The sequence below is a fragment of the Periplaneta americana genome, chromosome 8 (genome assembly GCF_040183065.1).
Source record: "Periplaneta americana isolate PAMFEO1 chromosome 8, P.americana_PAMFEO1_priV1, whole genome shotgun sequence".
Lineage (NCBI taxonomy): Eukaryota > Metazoa > Arthropoda > Insecta > Blattodea > Blattidae > Periplaneta > Periplaneta americana.
Genome location: NC_091124.1, coordinates 157,837,415 through 157,855,391, shown reverse-complemented (window position 1 = coordinate 157,855,391; position 17,977 = coordinate 157,837,415). Strand labels below are relative to the sequence as shown.

The 17,977-nt window shown below is 34.9% G+C and overlaps 1 protein-coding gene and 1 non-coding gene across 8 annotated transcripts in view; both read left to right on the top strand.

Moving 5' to 3' along the window:
• Nucleotides 1-17,977, top strand: part of LOC138705188 (band 7 protein AGAP004871-like) — a 683,889-nt gene that overhangs the window by 242,369 nt on the left and 423,543 nt on the right. Inside the window, exon 1 of one of the 7 annotated variants that reach the window (XM_069833915.1) lies at nt 12,090-12,177. The exons of the other annotated variants lie outside the window; for them this stretch is intronic. Coding sequence (XP_069690016.1) covers nt 12,105-12,177 — 73 coding nt within the window. The 5' untranslated portion in view covers nt 12,090-12,104. Of the gene's footprint in view, nt 1-12,089; nt 12,178-17,977 lie in introns of those variants that run through there. 7 annotated transcript variants of the gene reach the window in all.
• Nucleotides 8,406-8,478, top strand: TRNAN-GUU (transfer RNA asparagine (anticodon GUU)). Its single transcript has one exon. It is a non-coding gene; the product is annotated as a tRNA-Asn (tRNA).

Sequence of the window (17,977 nt, the reverse complement as noted above, 5' to 3'; positions counted from 1 at the left end):
CTGACTAGTAACACATTACAGTAATAAGACTTCAGATGAAGCCTACACAATTAGGGGAGAGTTGGGTAGTATCGGACATCGGGTAATATCGGAGAGTGATGTTTCTTTAATCTACTACCAGATGATAGTACAGTGATGTTTCTTTCATCTACCACCAGATGGTAGTAGCAGTGTTCAGATGTCGCATACAGAAACGTAACCATGTCACTTAGGTACTACCATCTGGTGGTAGATAAAAGAAACATCACTGTCCGATATTACCCGATGTCCGATACTACCAAACTCTCTCCTATTGTTCTTCCTCTGACATATATCGTCATGTGAAATGTACTGCCTGATAATAGATGCAAATATCAGCCAGAACCTCAATCAGAGATCTGTTCTTTACTACAATTCTGTTAATAGTTTGCGTCACCTCTGGAAAATTAACAGATTTGCTTCTTTTTAGATATAGACTTATGGCCGGTTTTACCAAACTTCGTTATCATTATAACGTCTCGTTAAATAATTTAATGACATGTTAGTCAGTTTTTGTGTTTCACCAAGTATCATTATTGCTAACGCATCTTTAAATTCATCGTTAATTTATTAGGACCTATCCGTTAAAACAGTAACGATGCGTTAAGAAGTCAACAACATGGCGGACGTAATTATTCGTTGATGAAGTTCTTTATTTAGAACTTCAACATAAAGACGAACTTATATGTTGTAATAACACTCGGAATAATCATTTTGAAGATTAAGTGATAAAGAATTCCACGAAAGCTACACATTAAGGAAATAAGTAGTAAGAATGATTCCAGAAGAAACTGAATACCGGTATACTGTATAGGTTAGAATACGACAGATAGAAATCACCCACTTAACGCCTCTTCAACAGATTCTTCTCGCTTTAAGATAACTTTGCGGGAAGTTTTGAAATGGTAATTGATTATATGAACGGGGTATCAAAAGCTGTATTGTCTAGATATGTGAATAAAGTATCAGACGTACTATCAACATTACAATAGTCATTATTTCTATAGGCCTAATAAGCTTATAGCTAAATTTTATGTTGTCATAGACATCATAGATTGTGTACATGTTCCAATCGTATATCCTGGCAGAAATATAGCCAAAAGATTCTGCAATAGAAGATCCTATTTTCCTTCAATATTCAAACAATTTCATAGGCCTATGTAACGCTCCGTATAGAAAAATTGTGGCTAAACTAGCGCTGAGGTAATTTCCTTCGTACTCTGCTTATACACCTTGCACATACGAATCTGTGACAGGTTACGTTTGATTAGTTTAGGTTTTTGTTATGCCTTCCATATACGATCAACTGCATTAACACAAAAAAATCCCTTATAAATTCAGCGATTTTCACTTCTGAAACCAGCAGAACTACCTCAGCGCTAGTTTATTGAAATTGTAATAGGTTAGAATACGACAGATAGGAATCACCCACTTAACGCCTCTCCAACAGATTCTTCTTGGTTTAAGATAATGTTACGGTCTAGACGGATAGTACAACATTCCAAAGGAGGGTGCCTTTTAAATAGAAAGAGTGCAAAGAGATTTTCTTTTAGGAGACAATGGATACCCCTTAAAATCCAAATTAATGACACCTCTCCTGAATCCTGCCACACAAGCATGGCAAAATTGTTACAGGGTACTAATAAATCTGCATGAAATACAGTGGAAAAGTAGTATGCAATTTATGGAAGAGGCGATTTCCCGTCCTAAATTTAGGCCTAATATAACGGCTTAGAATGCTTTGTGTGGCATCAATTTTGAAGCTGTCGACCTTATAGTCCGCTAAATTTTCTTAGATTTCCTTTAGAAGTTACAATGTAACTGCTCTACATTCCTATTATTTACATTTGGAAGCATGTCTTTTTTTTTAATTGCTGTGTGACAACATACTGTATTTAGGAAGATGTTCTTAAAATTACTGCCGCTTACCCGTTTGCCTATGATTGTTTCCTCATGCCAAACAAAGTCCGCCATGATCATATGTAACCAATGAAATTTGCGATTTCGAAGCCATGGTCGTATGAAAAACAAATATGCAAGATACAAGTACAAAATCCCCTCGTTAGTAAACGCCTGTTAATTTTAAAGATACGAGGCTTGGCGAAACAGTCAACTTTTAAAGATCCCGTTAAAATTAAACGATCCATTTGTTGACAAGTCGTTTGTGCTGATTTAAAGAAGCTTGGTGAAACCAGCCATTACTTTGATATCCAGTTGTACAGTTGCAGAACGAAAGTTCAAGCCATGGTATTACAAATAAATTAAATATGAACAATGGAATTAGCCAAACTTACTTCGATCCAGTAACACTTTATAATTTACAAATTTTGTTTGACAACTTCTGAAGCAGTGAGGTTTTAATTTATTTATCCATTGACAGAAAAAAAATGCAGAATTAAGAGCAGTTTACAGCTGACCGTAAAGTATAAGTGAACGTCGTCGTCATCATCATCATCATCAGCAGCAGCAGCAGCAACAGCAGCAGCAGAAGCAACAACAACAGCAATTTCAGGGATACAGTTCCGTTTCCTAGTATCAAAAACTGATCTCTCCATATTTTCTGTAGACAACCTCTGTCTCTTAACTCCTACATTTCTGTAATCGTAAAGGTCTTCAGGGAATCTGTCTTTGTGCATTCGTTGCACGTGTCCCATCCATCTTTTTGAATTTTTTTATTTCATAGTGGGTATGTTCAATTTTTGTCTCATGTCTTCATTTCTAATTGGATCAGTTCGTGTATATCCCAGGATCAATCTCAGAAATCTCATAGGCCTGTTTTCTGTCTGAAACCTTATGTTTTTATTGTATCAGGATCAAGTTCCAAAGAGAACTGCGGGTTCTGCCTTATTTTACAAAACTTTAAAATTGTTCCAATGTTGGTTTTGCCATGTACGTTCTTGTAATTCTACCTCACAAACATTAAAATTATTTAAAATTAAAACATTTAAAATCACAGTCTGATATTACAATTTTTGCCCGTATTGAGTGTTTACCTGTGAATGCTTATATTCTGGTCTTATCTATTGATATTTCACGGTTACAATTATTTGTTATTAAATACATTTCGTAAATAGATCTGTATACATCATTGTTTGTCTCTAAAAATTAAATTTGGTGATCTGCAAATTGTACATAACTAATAGTTTGTAAATGTTTATTATATTTAAAAAATAAGCCTTCTTTCCATTTTAAAAATAACATTAGTCTAAAAGCTAGATATAATGCGCACCCTTCTTTGTATCCTTTGCTAATAGTTACTTTTTCACTCCAACATTTTCTGCTTCAATGTTTTTTTTTTTTCTCTCTCTCTACAGACTATAAACTTCTTATAGCGTATAAAAGTTGTCGTGGAACTAATTTTTTCTCAATCCTTTCCAACAGTTTGCTTCTGTTAACTTTGTCGAATGTCTTCATATAATCTATATTTGCTATAAATGTGACTTTATTCTGTTCTTTAAGGTGTATGTACACTTACAAATCCCCAAAAATGATGAAAAATTAGAATTTTCAAAATATGACTATTTTGATAGAGAATTTTCTCCCTTTTAATTTGGTTAAGAACTTTCGATTTATGTTTTATGGTTTTTCAGATAAGTCCCATTTTTCAAGATGCTACCTCATCAGCCACTTCTAGTTGCCAATCCCCTCGTCCAGCATTGGTTCTAAAATAAGCTTCTTTCTAGTCCCAAAATCGATCCATAGATGTCAGGGCATGATCACTAGATTGTGGCACACTCTGGTGAACTAGAAATTAAACATTACAAAAATAATGTTACAACTTGTTTTGTTTATAATTTTGACGTAAAAACAAAAATAAATATCTCATGCAGTTTTTAAGTTACGAGTCACAGTTTTTTTCATTGTTTTATAGCTAAAATTATTGTTTAGTGCCTGACATGGAGTTATTTTTTTTTTTCATTTACATTAATTCAATACTACTGGCAAGTTGGTATAGCGCTAGCCTTCTATGCTCAAGGTTGCGGGTTCGATCCCGGGCCAAGTCGATGACATTTAAGTGTGCTTAAATGTGATAGGCTCATGTCAGTAGATTTACTGGCATGTGAAAGAACTCCTGCGGGACAAAATTCTGGCACATCCGGTGACGCTGATATAACCTCTGCACTTGCGAGCGTCGTTAAATAAAACATAACATTATAACATAAAAATACTACTATAATGTAAAACATTACGATGGAATGAATAGAAGCGAATAGAAGCATTTGAAATGTGGTTATGGAATGGAACGTGTGAAGTGGACAGAGAGAGTAAGAAATGAAGCTTTGTTGGAAATAATGGGTGAAGAAAGAATGATACTGAAACTGATCAGGAAGAGGAAAAGGAATTGGTTGGGTCACTGCCTGAGAAGAAACTGCCTACTGAAGTATGCACTGGAAGGAATGGTGAACGGGAAAAGAGTTTGGGGTAGAAGAAGATACCAGATCATAGACGACATAAAGATATATGGATCATATGAGGAAACGAAAAGAAATGCAGAAATTACGAAATATTGGAGAAAGCTGGATTTACAGTGAAAGACCTGCCCTTGGACAGAACACTAAATGAATGAATGAATGAATGAATGAAATATGTAAAAATATGCTAATATTATATGTTGCATAATTATGTAAAAAATCCATAGATAATTATTAATCTTCAGCGCACTTCTGGAAAACGAACTAAGGAAGAGACTATGCAGTGCTTTTTATAGAGTGTGGCATTGTATGGGGGAGAAACATGGACATTACGACGAAGTGAAGGGAAACGAATAGAAGCATTTGAAATGTAGATATAGAGAAGAATGGAACATGTGAAGTGGACAGGCAGAATAAGAAATGAAGCTGTGTTGGGAAGAGTCGGTGAAGAAAGAATGATGCTGAAACTGATCAGGAAGAGGAAAAGGAATTGGTTGGGTCACTGGCTGAGAAAAAACTGCCTACTGAAGGATGCACTGGAAGGAATGGTGAACGTGAGAAGAGTTCGGAGTAGAAGAAGATACCAGATGATAGACTACATTAAATATATGGATGATATAAGGAAACAAAGAGGAAGGCAGAAAATACGAAAGACTGAAGAAAGCTGGATTTGGAGTGAAAGACCTGCCCTTGGACAGAACACTAAATGAAATGAAATGTGTCATTGTGAAGCTTGAAATGTCCCCTTGTGCCTGACAATGAGCAAAATAACATGAATATAGCATGTCTATGGATTTTTTTACATAATTATACAACATAAAATATTAGCATATTTGACATTTTTGGTAATATTTAATTAATGTAAATGAAAGTAAAAAAAATAGCTCTATGTCAGGCACTAAACAAAACTTTTAACTATAAAACAGTGAAAAAATTGTGGCTCTATCTTAAAAACTGCACGAGCTATCATGTTTTAAGTTTTATGTCAAAATTATAAAGAAAATAATTTTTAGAAACAATTTAGAATTCTCCGCTATATACCAATATAGAAGACGATCTTTGGGACGCCCCCTGAAAAGATGGACGGAGACCGTAACAGGCCACTAGGCCTAATATCTGCATGGACGATGATGGTGATGATAAACAATTTAGAAACAATTTCAAGGGATCTGTTAAGTTCATTCTCTTTCTGGTACCATATTCAATTGTATAAAAATGTTATGCAAAACAAAATTCTTTATATGTAAAAGTGTACATATACCTAACTTTCAATTAGTTGAGACATACTAAACATGTAGTCGACACACAATATTCCTCTTCTAAAACCATGTTATTCGTTGTGATCAATTGTTCCGATATACCATTAACTTGGAATGAAGTTTATATCCTGTGTTCAGTAAAGGAATTTCTTGGTAGTTTTTACAACTCAATTTCCTTTTTTAAGAATAAATATAACCAGTCTACATAGTATATAGCGGGATAAGTAGCAGATATTGCTATGGTATAATAATCTTTTCAGTAAGATATTTGACTGTTTTATTAGCTCCATGTTGATATCTGTTTCTGGCGATTTCTTATTTTTAATTCCTTTTTTTTTTTATTTTAGTAGGTTATTTTACGGTTAGGTTATTTAGCGTCTGAATGAGATGAAGGTGATAATACCGGTGAAATGAGTCCAGGGTCCAGCATCGAAAGTTACAAAGCATCTGCTCATATTGGGTTGAGGGAAAACCCCGGAAAAAACCTCTACTAGTTTTTAATTCTTTTAAGGCTTGTGAAAGTTCTTCATTGGAACTTGTTCCGCCATACATATTTTATTCAACTCCAGTTTATAAATCTTTGTAGTATGATATCTTTTCAAATCATCTACTAGAAAGCCTATAGTGTTTAAATTTATCTTTTTTTTTCTTTCCCATTAAGCATGTCTAATATGTACAGTAGTTTTGAAAGCTTTATTTTGGGTTCATACACATCTGTTTTGAATCCATATATATTTTTGTCATTTTAATTTCCTATTTCTCTCTGTTCTGTTTTACATTTCCTTTTATATCCTATTTTATCTTGATTCCTTTTACTATTTGTATACCTATTTTACATAATCTCCTTTTTATCTCGGATATAATTAGCAATATGTTCATTCTAAATTCTTCATCTATTCCTTTAGTAAATCTTTTTTGCATTTTCCTAAAGCTTCATATGTAGCGCCAGTCAAGACATTTGTGATATTTTCTCATTCTTTGTTTATATTTCTGTTTTATTCTTTGTTGGTATAAGTGTTCATGCTTTGTTTTTCCGAAAGGTGTATTTTAAATATCGTAAACTGGGGTAAAAAGGATCACATGTGGTAAAGTGGATCATATGTGTATTGCCTAGATAAGGCAGCGCCACATGGATCACACATGAAAAGAAAACCTTTCTTCTATAAGTGCCACTAAAATAGTTTTCTTTGCATGTGTGAACCATGTGGCGCTGACTTATCTAACCATACACATATGATCCACTTTACCACATGTGATCCTCTTTACCCCAGTTTACGGTACTTCGTGTACAGGATGATTTTGAGATTCAGTCTATATAATTGCTTCCACTTTGTCGGTATATTAATCCTGCTTATTTAAAGATTGTGATCAGATTTAACATGTCACTTCGAAAAAACCCTAACATATAAAGTTATTTAGGAGCTTGCCACTTAGGGGAGAGTCGGGTAGTATCGGACGTCGGGTAATATCGGACAGTGAGTTTCTTTCATCTACCACACGATGATAGTACCTGATTGACATGGTTACGTTTCTGTGATGTCGCATAGAGAAACGTAGCCATGTCATTCAGGTACTACCACATGGTGGTAGATGAAAGACACGCACTGTCCGATATTACCCGACGTCCGATACTACCCGACTCTCCCCTAAATAAGGGAATATTATATTGGCTTTGTGAGAAATTAAATCAATTCCAGAAAAAAAAAAAACATTTAGGAATGTGATCGCTGAGTGGTAGTGTCCATTTTAGTAGATTGTTATATTATGCTTTGTTAGAAGTTTTAATACTGTCTGTATAGGAGAGGAAATACAAGTTTCTTAGTTGGCCATTCTTTACGGACAATTTTACATTTTAAGCAATTTTGTCAGGAGTAGGTGGGTTCATCTAATATCGATTCAGTAGGATATTTCCTTGTTTACAGTCATACAATACTGCTACCACCACCACTACCAACACCACCACCAGTTCTACTACTACTACTACTACTACTACTACTACTACTACTACTACTACTACTACATAAATAATAATATTAAACTGCCCCCCATTGAGGGTAGTCTTTACGGACTCAGTATATCCTCAAAAAAAATTATTATACATATGTAAACATAGATATTAAATTTTAAAGAAAGGAAACAAAGAAAAGGGCGTGAAAAATTATAATTGCTATTAATGTGGCACCATGTGATTAATTAGGATTTGGCAGGATTTTTTTAACACAATTATCACAATGTCATCCCTCAGAGATGTTGGCAGAGCAAACTTCCGTAGAAATTCTTCGAAAAAAGCTGGTATAGTCCCTCGAGCACCTATGAGCAAGCCGAATACCTCAACGTGAATTAAGGCATATTTCAGCTTGAAATAATTGACTGTAGGCTCATAGATCGACTTCTTCTCAAGGTGGACCTCGGCTGACTGATGACATTCTACTTCAAAACGTATCGTGGGGTCCACAATGATGCCCTGTTTAGTGTCAGCACTGTACGCTAAAATATCTACTCGTCTCCCTCGAAATTATTCAAATCAACTTTACAGGGAGTTATACCTGAAATCTTGATTTGCATAATACACGTCACTGTTCGTTAACAGAAAACCACAATGTAGCCTAAGTCACACGGAGTTAGTGTGCACTCGAAGTTGGTTGCTTGACGGTTGTCAGCCCACTTTGAGGTATGTGGATATAGAGGGAAGAATTGGATCGGTGTCGGGAAGAGTTCCCGGGTAGCTCAGTTGGTAGAGCGTTGGTACGTTAAACCAAAGGTCCCGGGTTCGATACCCGGCCCCGGAACAATTTTTCCTTCGAAATTATTCATCTACTCGTCTCGTTGATCCATTTTCAGCTAGACAGGAGATTTCTTCTTCTACTATCCAGCCCTTATTTCTTAATGCGGCAGCAATTTTGGATCTTACAAGATGATGTCTGGAGTTCCTCAAGAGCAATCCCTGTTCACAGAATCCCACTACTACTATTACTAGGATTACTACTACTACTACTACTACTACTACTACTAGTACTACTACTACTACTAATACAATAATAATAATAATAATAATAATAATAATAATAATAATAATAATAATAATAATAGACTATTTTTACCTTTTGCAACAGCATTTGTTCACTCAGTTGTTAAAATAACTCTGTATTTCTTATGCCATTTGAATTACTCGTATTTTTCTAAATTTTATGCGGTAATTTAAAACAATTCTTTATTATTGTGTTATGTAACTATTTATTTCTGTTATCAATTACATTTCTTAGTCATTTTATGTACATAGGTATTTTTATTTCTTTATGTTTTATTTCATTGTGTATGTTCTTATCAGTTATTTTATATCTTTCAACACTTATAATGGATTTCATTTCGTTTGCCTGTGTCTGTTCTTACTTCTTTCTTTCGTTGTCTACATTTGATTTCTCTTTATTAAGGCTAGCACCGATATATTTCCGTTATTTTGTTATTAGGACGCTAAATAAATGAAGAGACATCAGAATAATTCAGTAAGTAACTTATTTATTTTGTAAACTTGTAACATCCGTCACTTTTCAATATATCCTCTCCTACAAGTATACATTCCAATTCCTGATGTCGCTGTCGTAGTCATTTTTGTTTTCAGTTGTGTTTCTAATTTTATTCCTCTGAAGGTTTCTTTCATGTGTTGAAAGATGTTATAGTCTGCTGGTGCGAGATCTGAGTTATAAAGGAGTCTTCCAACGTAGTTCGCAGTGCATTCGTGGTGTGGACACAGTGAGGACGAACATTATCCTAAAAATAACTCCCTGTTTGACTTTTAACGATGTATTTGAAGAAACGCCCGCTCTCTTACTTTGTTCCTCAGAAAGTCGGTGTCCCTATTCTCAGCGCTGCAGTCTTCCAAAAATTAACCATAGGCCTAAATAACCCTTTTAATATTCCAGAAAAGAGTCATCACTACTTTGCTTGCAGAAGGTTGGGATTTGAATTTTTCTTAACAGTGAGGACGGATTCCTCCACTCCTTCCTCTATCTCTTGGATTCTGTCTCGGAATTATGTATTCGTGTTTCATCGTCACATTTTTTTTCAACGTCACATTTTTTCAATAACCTCATTTCCGTCATTCAAATAATGATTCTTCAGACCACTAGCATATCCTAAAGTCTTGTTTTTTTTATACATAAGCTCTTTTGGGACCCGTCTTAAACAAGTTTCATGTTAGTTCAGGTAATTGAATGCACAGTTTCTACACATATATCATCTCATCGCACCTTCTCATACTCTCCTTCTTTTCACAATAGCCCTGCCAAGACTGTGGAATTCGCTACCTGCTAGCATCAGGAACTGTTGAAATAAAATTGAATTCAAACTCAAACTCACACTCACTAGGCACTTGGTCAGTAATTGAGACTCGTTCAGACATGGCTTCTTGTAAATAGTTACCTTATTTTATCACAAAATATTTCAATATCCAGTAATTTCATCGGTATATAATTTTATTATTCTGGGTTTAATTTGTACTTAAGTAATAAAAAATCTTTCTTTGTTCTTAAGTTCTATAATAAATTGTCTAGCTTTTATTAATCAGGTAATCTTTTAGTACTTTGATTTTTATTGTAATTGTAAATTTAATATTAATTGTAATTATAATTTTAATTGTATTCTTAATATCGTACTTGTACTCCCCAGGTAGAAGGGGAAGAGAAGGCCTGATGGACTTATCTCTACGAAGTTAAATGAATATAATGTACTACATATACTCAGGGGCGTATTTTGCGGGCTACCGGCGGTAGCCCAAGGAAATTACAAAAGAAAAAGTTTATAATATAACATAATGTAATAATTTAGTATTATTAGTTTTACCATAGTAATTAAAATTAAAGTAATTGTTAGATATATTTTGTGTAATAATAGGGTCAGCGGTAGTCCAAACCCTTTAACCAATATACGCCTCTGCATATACTATACTAAACTTTATTATATTAAACATTCATTCTTGAAGTTTTGATGTCGAATCTATCCATGCGGATTAATTACATATTGCTAAATATAGAACTGTGAGGTAGAACAGAGCACCAATTTCACAAAAATTCAGATGTACACATTGTGAAAAATATTTCTGCTTAAAATCACTCTTTAACTAATACACTTCATATTAATTGTAACAGTGACCAATCAACTGTCCGTTTTAAATTAACATTACATTTGACCTCGGGTATAGGTATGTGTTAACAATATTTCATATCATTATACATGTATAGTGCGGCTGTTTTATTTCCTTACCACTAAGCGCCACCGGCTTTCGTCATACGGTCCGTAAAATAGTCGAAACAGAATCTATTAGATAGTAACTCATCACTGCCATTAATTATTGCAATAAAATACATGAGCTTATTTTAAAATTGTCTACATGAAGTGTTATATCATTTAGGGTTTCTCTGAGTCGCTTCCTTCTGGCTTTTGTCTTGTACAATTCCAGTCTCTCTAATAATTTCTAACACATTTATTCAGTGTAGGACGACTAAGACCTCAGACACCAGAAAAAAAAAACTTTCTAGATATTCTTTGTAAGTACTTGTCTGATAGAGTTAGTAAATATATGAGAAACAACATTCGATTTTGTGTAGTGAACCAAGAAGCATCCAATCAAATCACACGGTCACCACAATCAAAATTCTTGCTCTTACTGACTGTTAGACCCAGCAAAAGAATTGACTCCCTTCTACAGAGACTGGGTGAAGCTTATTGTTTTGGATTATCATATTCATTCATTCACAGTGTTCTTCCCAAGGGCAGGTCTTTCACTGCAAACCCAGCTATCTTCAGTCTTTCGTATTTTCTGCATTCCTCTTTGTTTCCTTATATGATCCATATATCTAAATGTCCTCTATCATCTGATATCTTCTATTCCGAACTCTTCTCCCGTTCACCATTCCTTTTAGTGCATCCTTCAGAAGGCAGTTTCTTCTCAACCAGTGACCCAGCCAATTTCTTTTTCTCTTCCTGATCAGTTTGAGCATCATTCTTTCTTCAACCAGTCTTTGCAACACAGCTTCGTTTCTTATTCTGTCTGTCCATTTCACACGCTTCATCCTTCTCCATGTTATCTTCTTTTTATCTCAGGCATTGATCTTAGCCAGAAGGCTATACACAGCGTAAGGTGTGTAAGGGAAACTTATAATGAAGGTGTGGGTGTAAATGCCGCTTAAGAGCAAATAAAATAAAACAGGCGCACTGTATGTTTCAATTTCTTAAATTCGACATCTTGTAGTGCTGCGTATCTAAAAAATGTGATCTATAATGTTGTGTTTTATTCATTTCTTCATGTTTCATCTTTTAGCTCGAGTTAGACGTTCGCATAGGTACCTTTTTAAACTTGTGTTACCAAGTTTCGAAGAGCATCATATCTAAAAACATGATTTATATAGCAGGTGGAACCATGCCTCAAAAGGCAATCGTCAATACATCCCAAGTCGGAGGATATAATTACATCACATCCAGATCTTTCGAAGGTGCGTAATGAGTTGCTATGGTAACACGAGTGTTGTGTGCGCGCAGAGCTTGCCTGTATACACAATGGCTGCTATTTGCACTGCACAATGAAATCATCAGAAACGGGTCACAGATAGTTTGTTTGCACACCTGCTTTGTTACATTATTTACAATATAGACCTAATTTTGGGTGATATTAACTGCGTATGACGTAATGTTAATTGAATCAATATTACACTGAAACTGAATTTAGACACAAGAGTGAACATTACAATGTTGCCACACAATGTTACTATATTAGAGACACAATATGATTTCAATGTAATAGTCTGCCTGGGTGACTCAGTGCCCGAGGATGCGGGTTCGATCTCTGCCCAGACCGCTGGCATTTAAGTGTGCTTAACCTCGGAAGTTGCTAGCGTCGTTAAATAAAACATAATTTCAATTGAAATATTTTATATGGCCCAGCCCTTATATTTTAGGTAAAATAACAATGTTTGTAACCAGGGGCGACTCGTCCATAAGAGCTGCGGAGCTGCAGCACTCCCTGCTTTGACAGGAAAATAAAAATAATATTTATTTTAATTTGTAGAAGAATTGTTACAGCTTTTATTGGTAAATTGCTTTATATTTCATCTGGCCGGGAATATGTATATAGTACGTCCGCTCAAATGAGAGCCACTTGGAACGTGCGATTGACACACTTACCGCAGGGAGCAAGTAGGCACGCGACTCCGAGCAGGTTCCATGTAAACAACGCTGCGTTGCCATCTCTCCCTTCTGAAGACTGAAGTAAACCTTCGTGTGCGTCTTGTAAATACAGAAATAAAACACGAACACGTATTCAGAGTCCGTTGAGTCAATTACACAAGATTCCAAGCTAGCTTCTAAGGAGCGATAATCACTTTCTTTTGTCTTTACATGTTTGATATACTTTACCCAATGCTTTTTATTATTAATGTCATCCATCACATTTACTATCAAATCACGTACTTCTTGAAAAGATTTGTTTCCCAATCCATTTTCTGACCGCACATTTCTCTTCAGTTGCGACCAAACGAATTCTATGGCAATGGAAAGGGGGGGGGCAGTCGTACTACAACATGGCCGTATTTCGATGATAGTTCGTCGATTATATACATCTTTTTTCTGTAATGGCTACGTTTTATCTCTTGTAGCAGATGCAACTTTGTTGTTGGTTCTGGCGAGGGCAAAGGGATTTTATTTTCACGTTTTAATGAGATCTATTGTTGATCTAGTGGTAGGTACAGGATTCACAATACGGGAATGGTATGGGGAATTTTCCATAATGATGACAAACGGTTCTTCCAGTCGTTTTAGCATATATTCCTCAAACCATACTTCAAAGATTTTAGAATTCATAGTCCCACGATAATCAGCCGGGCATCACACATACTTTTTTGGGTAACGAATAATGCTCCTGGAATGAAACCATTTCTTCCTCTCGTATGTAAAATTACTATTCGTTGTCCTTTATCTGAAGAAAAATTGTCATCACAATAACTTGACCCATCTGACCAACGACTTTACTCCGTCATGGGTATCATACCATGTTTCGTCTAAGTATTCTTCTTCTTCTTCTTCTTCTTCTTCTTCATAACCCAGTTGTCGATAATACTCTATACTCCGTAAATACGAGGAACGCCACATCCGTATTCGTAATGATTTCATTGCTGCTGGTTGCGATCCATGAATTTTATATTTAACCCCATTGAATGTAATAGTTCCAGTATAGTATTTCTTTGATACGGAATCTCATATTGGGTAGCTTGTGTTTTATTACGCATTGCATTGAGAAGTTTATTTGATGTTGGAGCTATTTTATTTTTCATTTATATTATATGGAATACAAAAGCCACAATATACATTTACAGTCTTGTGCCTTGTTCTGAGCAAACTGTATTATACTTCCGGGCTCGTCTGAAACCGAATACTATATGAACTTGTTCTCGGAGCACAGACTTAGATCTGTCCACAGCTCTGGCGTACCAACAACCAGCAGCGTGCTTCAAGACTGAAACACCTGACGCCTCCCGCTCAAGGTAGGTGCAAGTGGCTCTCATTTGAGCGGACGTACTATATTATCTTATGCATGATCTTTTTGCGCGTCGACTGTACTGGAATTGACTCTGCATTCAAAGTGGTCCTGGGATCTGCAGGGTGGGACAGATCACAGAGAGTGTGTCTTGCTTGGTCAGGGAGCTGAGAGGTGAAGGGAAGCAGAGGGGAAACTGCCGCTGTTTAAAACCCATATTTCGCTGCAGTGGCTTGCAGAGCCTACCACACCGCTATTGTAATGCTACGTCAAATGGATTCTCTATTCCCTTGAAACTTAATGACAAAATTTTTATTTTCTCTTCACATACTTATTGTTGTAGAATCTTATCGAGTTAATATAACGAAATTGATATTCTCTTTTGCCTTATTATTACGTATATACCCATCCTCCAGCAGAAGCTAATATTTGCCTTAACTCAAAATGATTGCACGAGTATAATCCTTTTGATATAGCACGTAAAATACGAAAGAGACTTCTTTTCCAGTTTTAGAAAATTGTTGACCATCAGTATATCTGAGTGTTGCTTTCGTGTGACGTTTTAGTACCGTAACTTAACCAGTGCAAATGTGCAAGCATGAGTGTGTATGAATTACAGAACATTAATTTTATTTTTCTCAACTTTCCCTTGCGGAGAAAATTGATGTAATGAAGTGAAATTAAAGGGTCGTTCGTTACCCGACTTATATCTTACTCAAGCTTCATCCAGCCGAAATAGTGCATATATGTAAGGAAGTATAACAATGAAATTTACGCTGAGCATTTGTGGTTGCCTCCTCTTCGGTGGTAATACTGTATAGACTAGGAGTGGTGTGACAGATTTAGGACTTTTCCCCTAAAAATTAAAAAGCACGAATCTTCGCAATCTCACCTGAAAAATGTTGTTTCATTGGCTATGTTAGGCAAAACTAATATTGCTGCGCAATTAAGTGAAACGAACAGAACAAACATTCTCAAACATAATCAAGAAGTGAGAAAAAATCGTGAAATTATTTTAAAAAATATAGCTTGTATCAAATTTTGTGGCCAATATGAACTTTCCCTTATGGGATATGATGAAAAAACGATTCGAAGAACCCTGGTGTATTTCGTGGGTTACTACAGTCCGTGAGTGATCTAAACGAGCCTCTCAAAAATCATTTGGAACATGCCACTGTTTAAAAATAATTCTAAGACAGTTCAGAATGAACTGGTAGATTGCAAGTTGAGTTCTGCCGATCAGAAATTCAAACTGAAATCGATGGTATTAGTTTTTTTTAGCGATTAGCAAATAATGCCACAGACATCTCCCAACTAAGTGAGAAAGTTTTGGTTTTTCGATATGTAGTGCATTTATTTTTGTCCTATACTTATTAGTAATGGTATCAAGAAGTGAAATTTGTATGTATCGAAATCTACTGCAGCTCTCCCAATCCACAAGTTCACGAGCCGCCACTGTTTGTAACTGTTAGTAAAGAATGAGGAAGAATAATTTTAAGAACAAACGAGGCATGTTTATGACGAACGTTATTCTTATTAGGGAATTTAACATTTTTTAAACGAAGAAATATTCGGACATTTTCAGCAATGAAATGCAATAAAATGAAATAACTAATTGTGGTACAATTTTAAATTGCTGGATGGTGTACAACATATTATTATTTAGTTAACAAGGATGAAATATTTCTAAACAATTTATCTCCTGATTTTCCGTGCATTTTGTAGGTTTTGAATAATTAAAAAGGAGAAAGAAATCGTGGCATCAGTTGATTGATAAAGCGTGTCGCGGTTTGCACAGCTACCTACCAAGCTTGTCCTGGTGCAAACAGTGTCAGGCTAGGCGCTAGATGCTTCCATTCAGAAGTTACATCAAACAATTGTTATGATTACCTCTTATTCTTATATTATTCACAACCTAGAAAAATGCACAGGCAATCACAATATATATATATATATATATATATATATATATATATATATATATATATATATATATATATATACAGTAAAACCTGCCTTTGCGGTCACTTCATTTAAACGGCCACCTGGCCAAAAGGCCAGTTTTCTGTGGAACTAATTGGATTTGCCATGAGATCAATACAAATTCTCTCTTTATTTAGCGGCCACCTCATGCTTCGGCCAGCGGCCGGGGTCTGTTTGGATTGGAACCTGACTATAACAGTCACTGTCCAACATAAATTTTTTTCACGGATACTGTCTGACTTATTTTTTTCGATGGTTAGAGGACAGAGAGCAATATCACGTAGACAATAGCTAAGTGTACAACAGTACACCCTCCATATCTTGGGGTTAGTTGGTTACTGTTTTATGACTCTTTTGTCACTTTCCACTCCGACTCTACACAGCTATAAATTCTTACTCGTTTTTAAAGGATTGAAACACGGACGTCTTCTATCGAAAATGTCACGGTATGTTTTAGGTCAGTAGTTAACCATTGGAATTTTTAAAATTTTTTTCTCCTCTTTCCATTTTTTTTTATTTGGACCAGCTTTTACGAATTTTTCTTCTTTTCATTCAGTTGATTCAGAGGAACTGTGAAGTTAGTTTGAGAGAGAAATCATGTCTAACAATAAATCTAGAGTGGTGTTTAGAGGTGAGACGAAAAATGATTGAAGAAAGTGAGAAGGGAACATCTGCGAGAAAAATTTCAGAAATATTAAAATGTGAAAGGACACAAATAAACGGTATAATTAAGATGAAATATTAAAAGAATGGAAGAGGCTGACATTAATATGCACGATTGTTGTACGCCCACAGTACTAAAAAGTCAATGAAATTCAATATTTTCATGCTGATTCATAAAAAACCGCAACCTTAATCAAGCGGCCACCTGATAAAACGGCCATTTTACAATGTAACTTCAGATGGCCGCTTTAGACAGGTTTCACTGTATATATATATATATATATATATATATATATATATATATATATATATATATATATATATATATATATTAAGAATAATTTGTTCTTCTCCATCCAGCAACAATTCAGAATTGCAACACTATATTAGTTTCTCAGTTATTATGCATTTCATTGCTGAAAATGTCAGAATTTTTCTTTCTTTAAAAATGTAAAATTTCCTAGAAAGAGTAACATTCGTCACAAAAATACCTAGTTTCCACTAAAAAAAGTGCTCTTTCCCATTGTTTATTAACAAATGAAAACATTGTTATTTTACCTAAAAATTTAAGAACAGAGTCATGTTATTGAAATCATATGATGTCCCTAAACTTTTTGACAAAACTATGTACTGAATAAGGGAGAGATGTGCCTATATTTTCTGTTTCTCCCGTCACTGAAAACATTTCTTACCTTCTCTTTATACTAAGTATAAAGGGAGATTGTTTTGGTCAGTAGAAGGAAAAAATCTAATTGATGAACGTTATTGAACAAGTAATAACTACTTTACTGTGTTAATATTATAAATTAGGTAACATACCACCAAAATTTATAGTATTAACACAATGAAGTAGTAGTTATTACTTGTTCAGTAACGTTCATGTGATTATATAAGTGTTAAAAGAGTGTATCCAAGAATGAAAATGCATGCACTTTTCAACAAACATACCGAAAAATTGGTTTCGCAATACCAAACAAACATGACTGTCGTTGTGGTCCAATAATAGGACTATAATGAATATCTATTGATCATATTATGCGGAGACTTAAAGGAAGGCAGAAAATAAAGAACATTGGAAAATGCTGGACTTGCAGTGAAAGACTTGTTCTTGGTCAGAA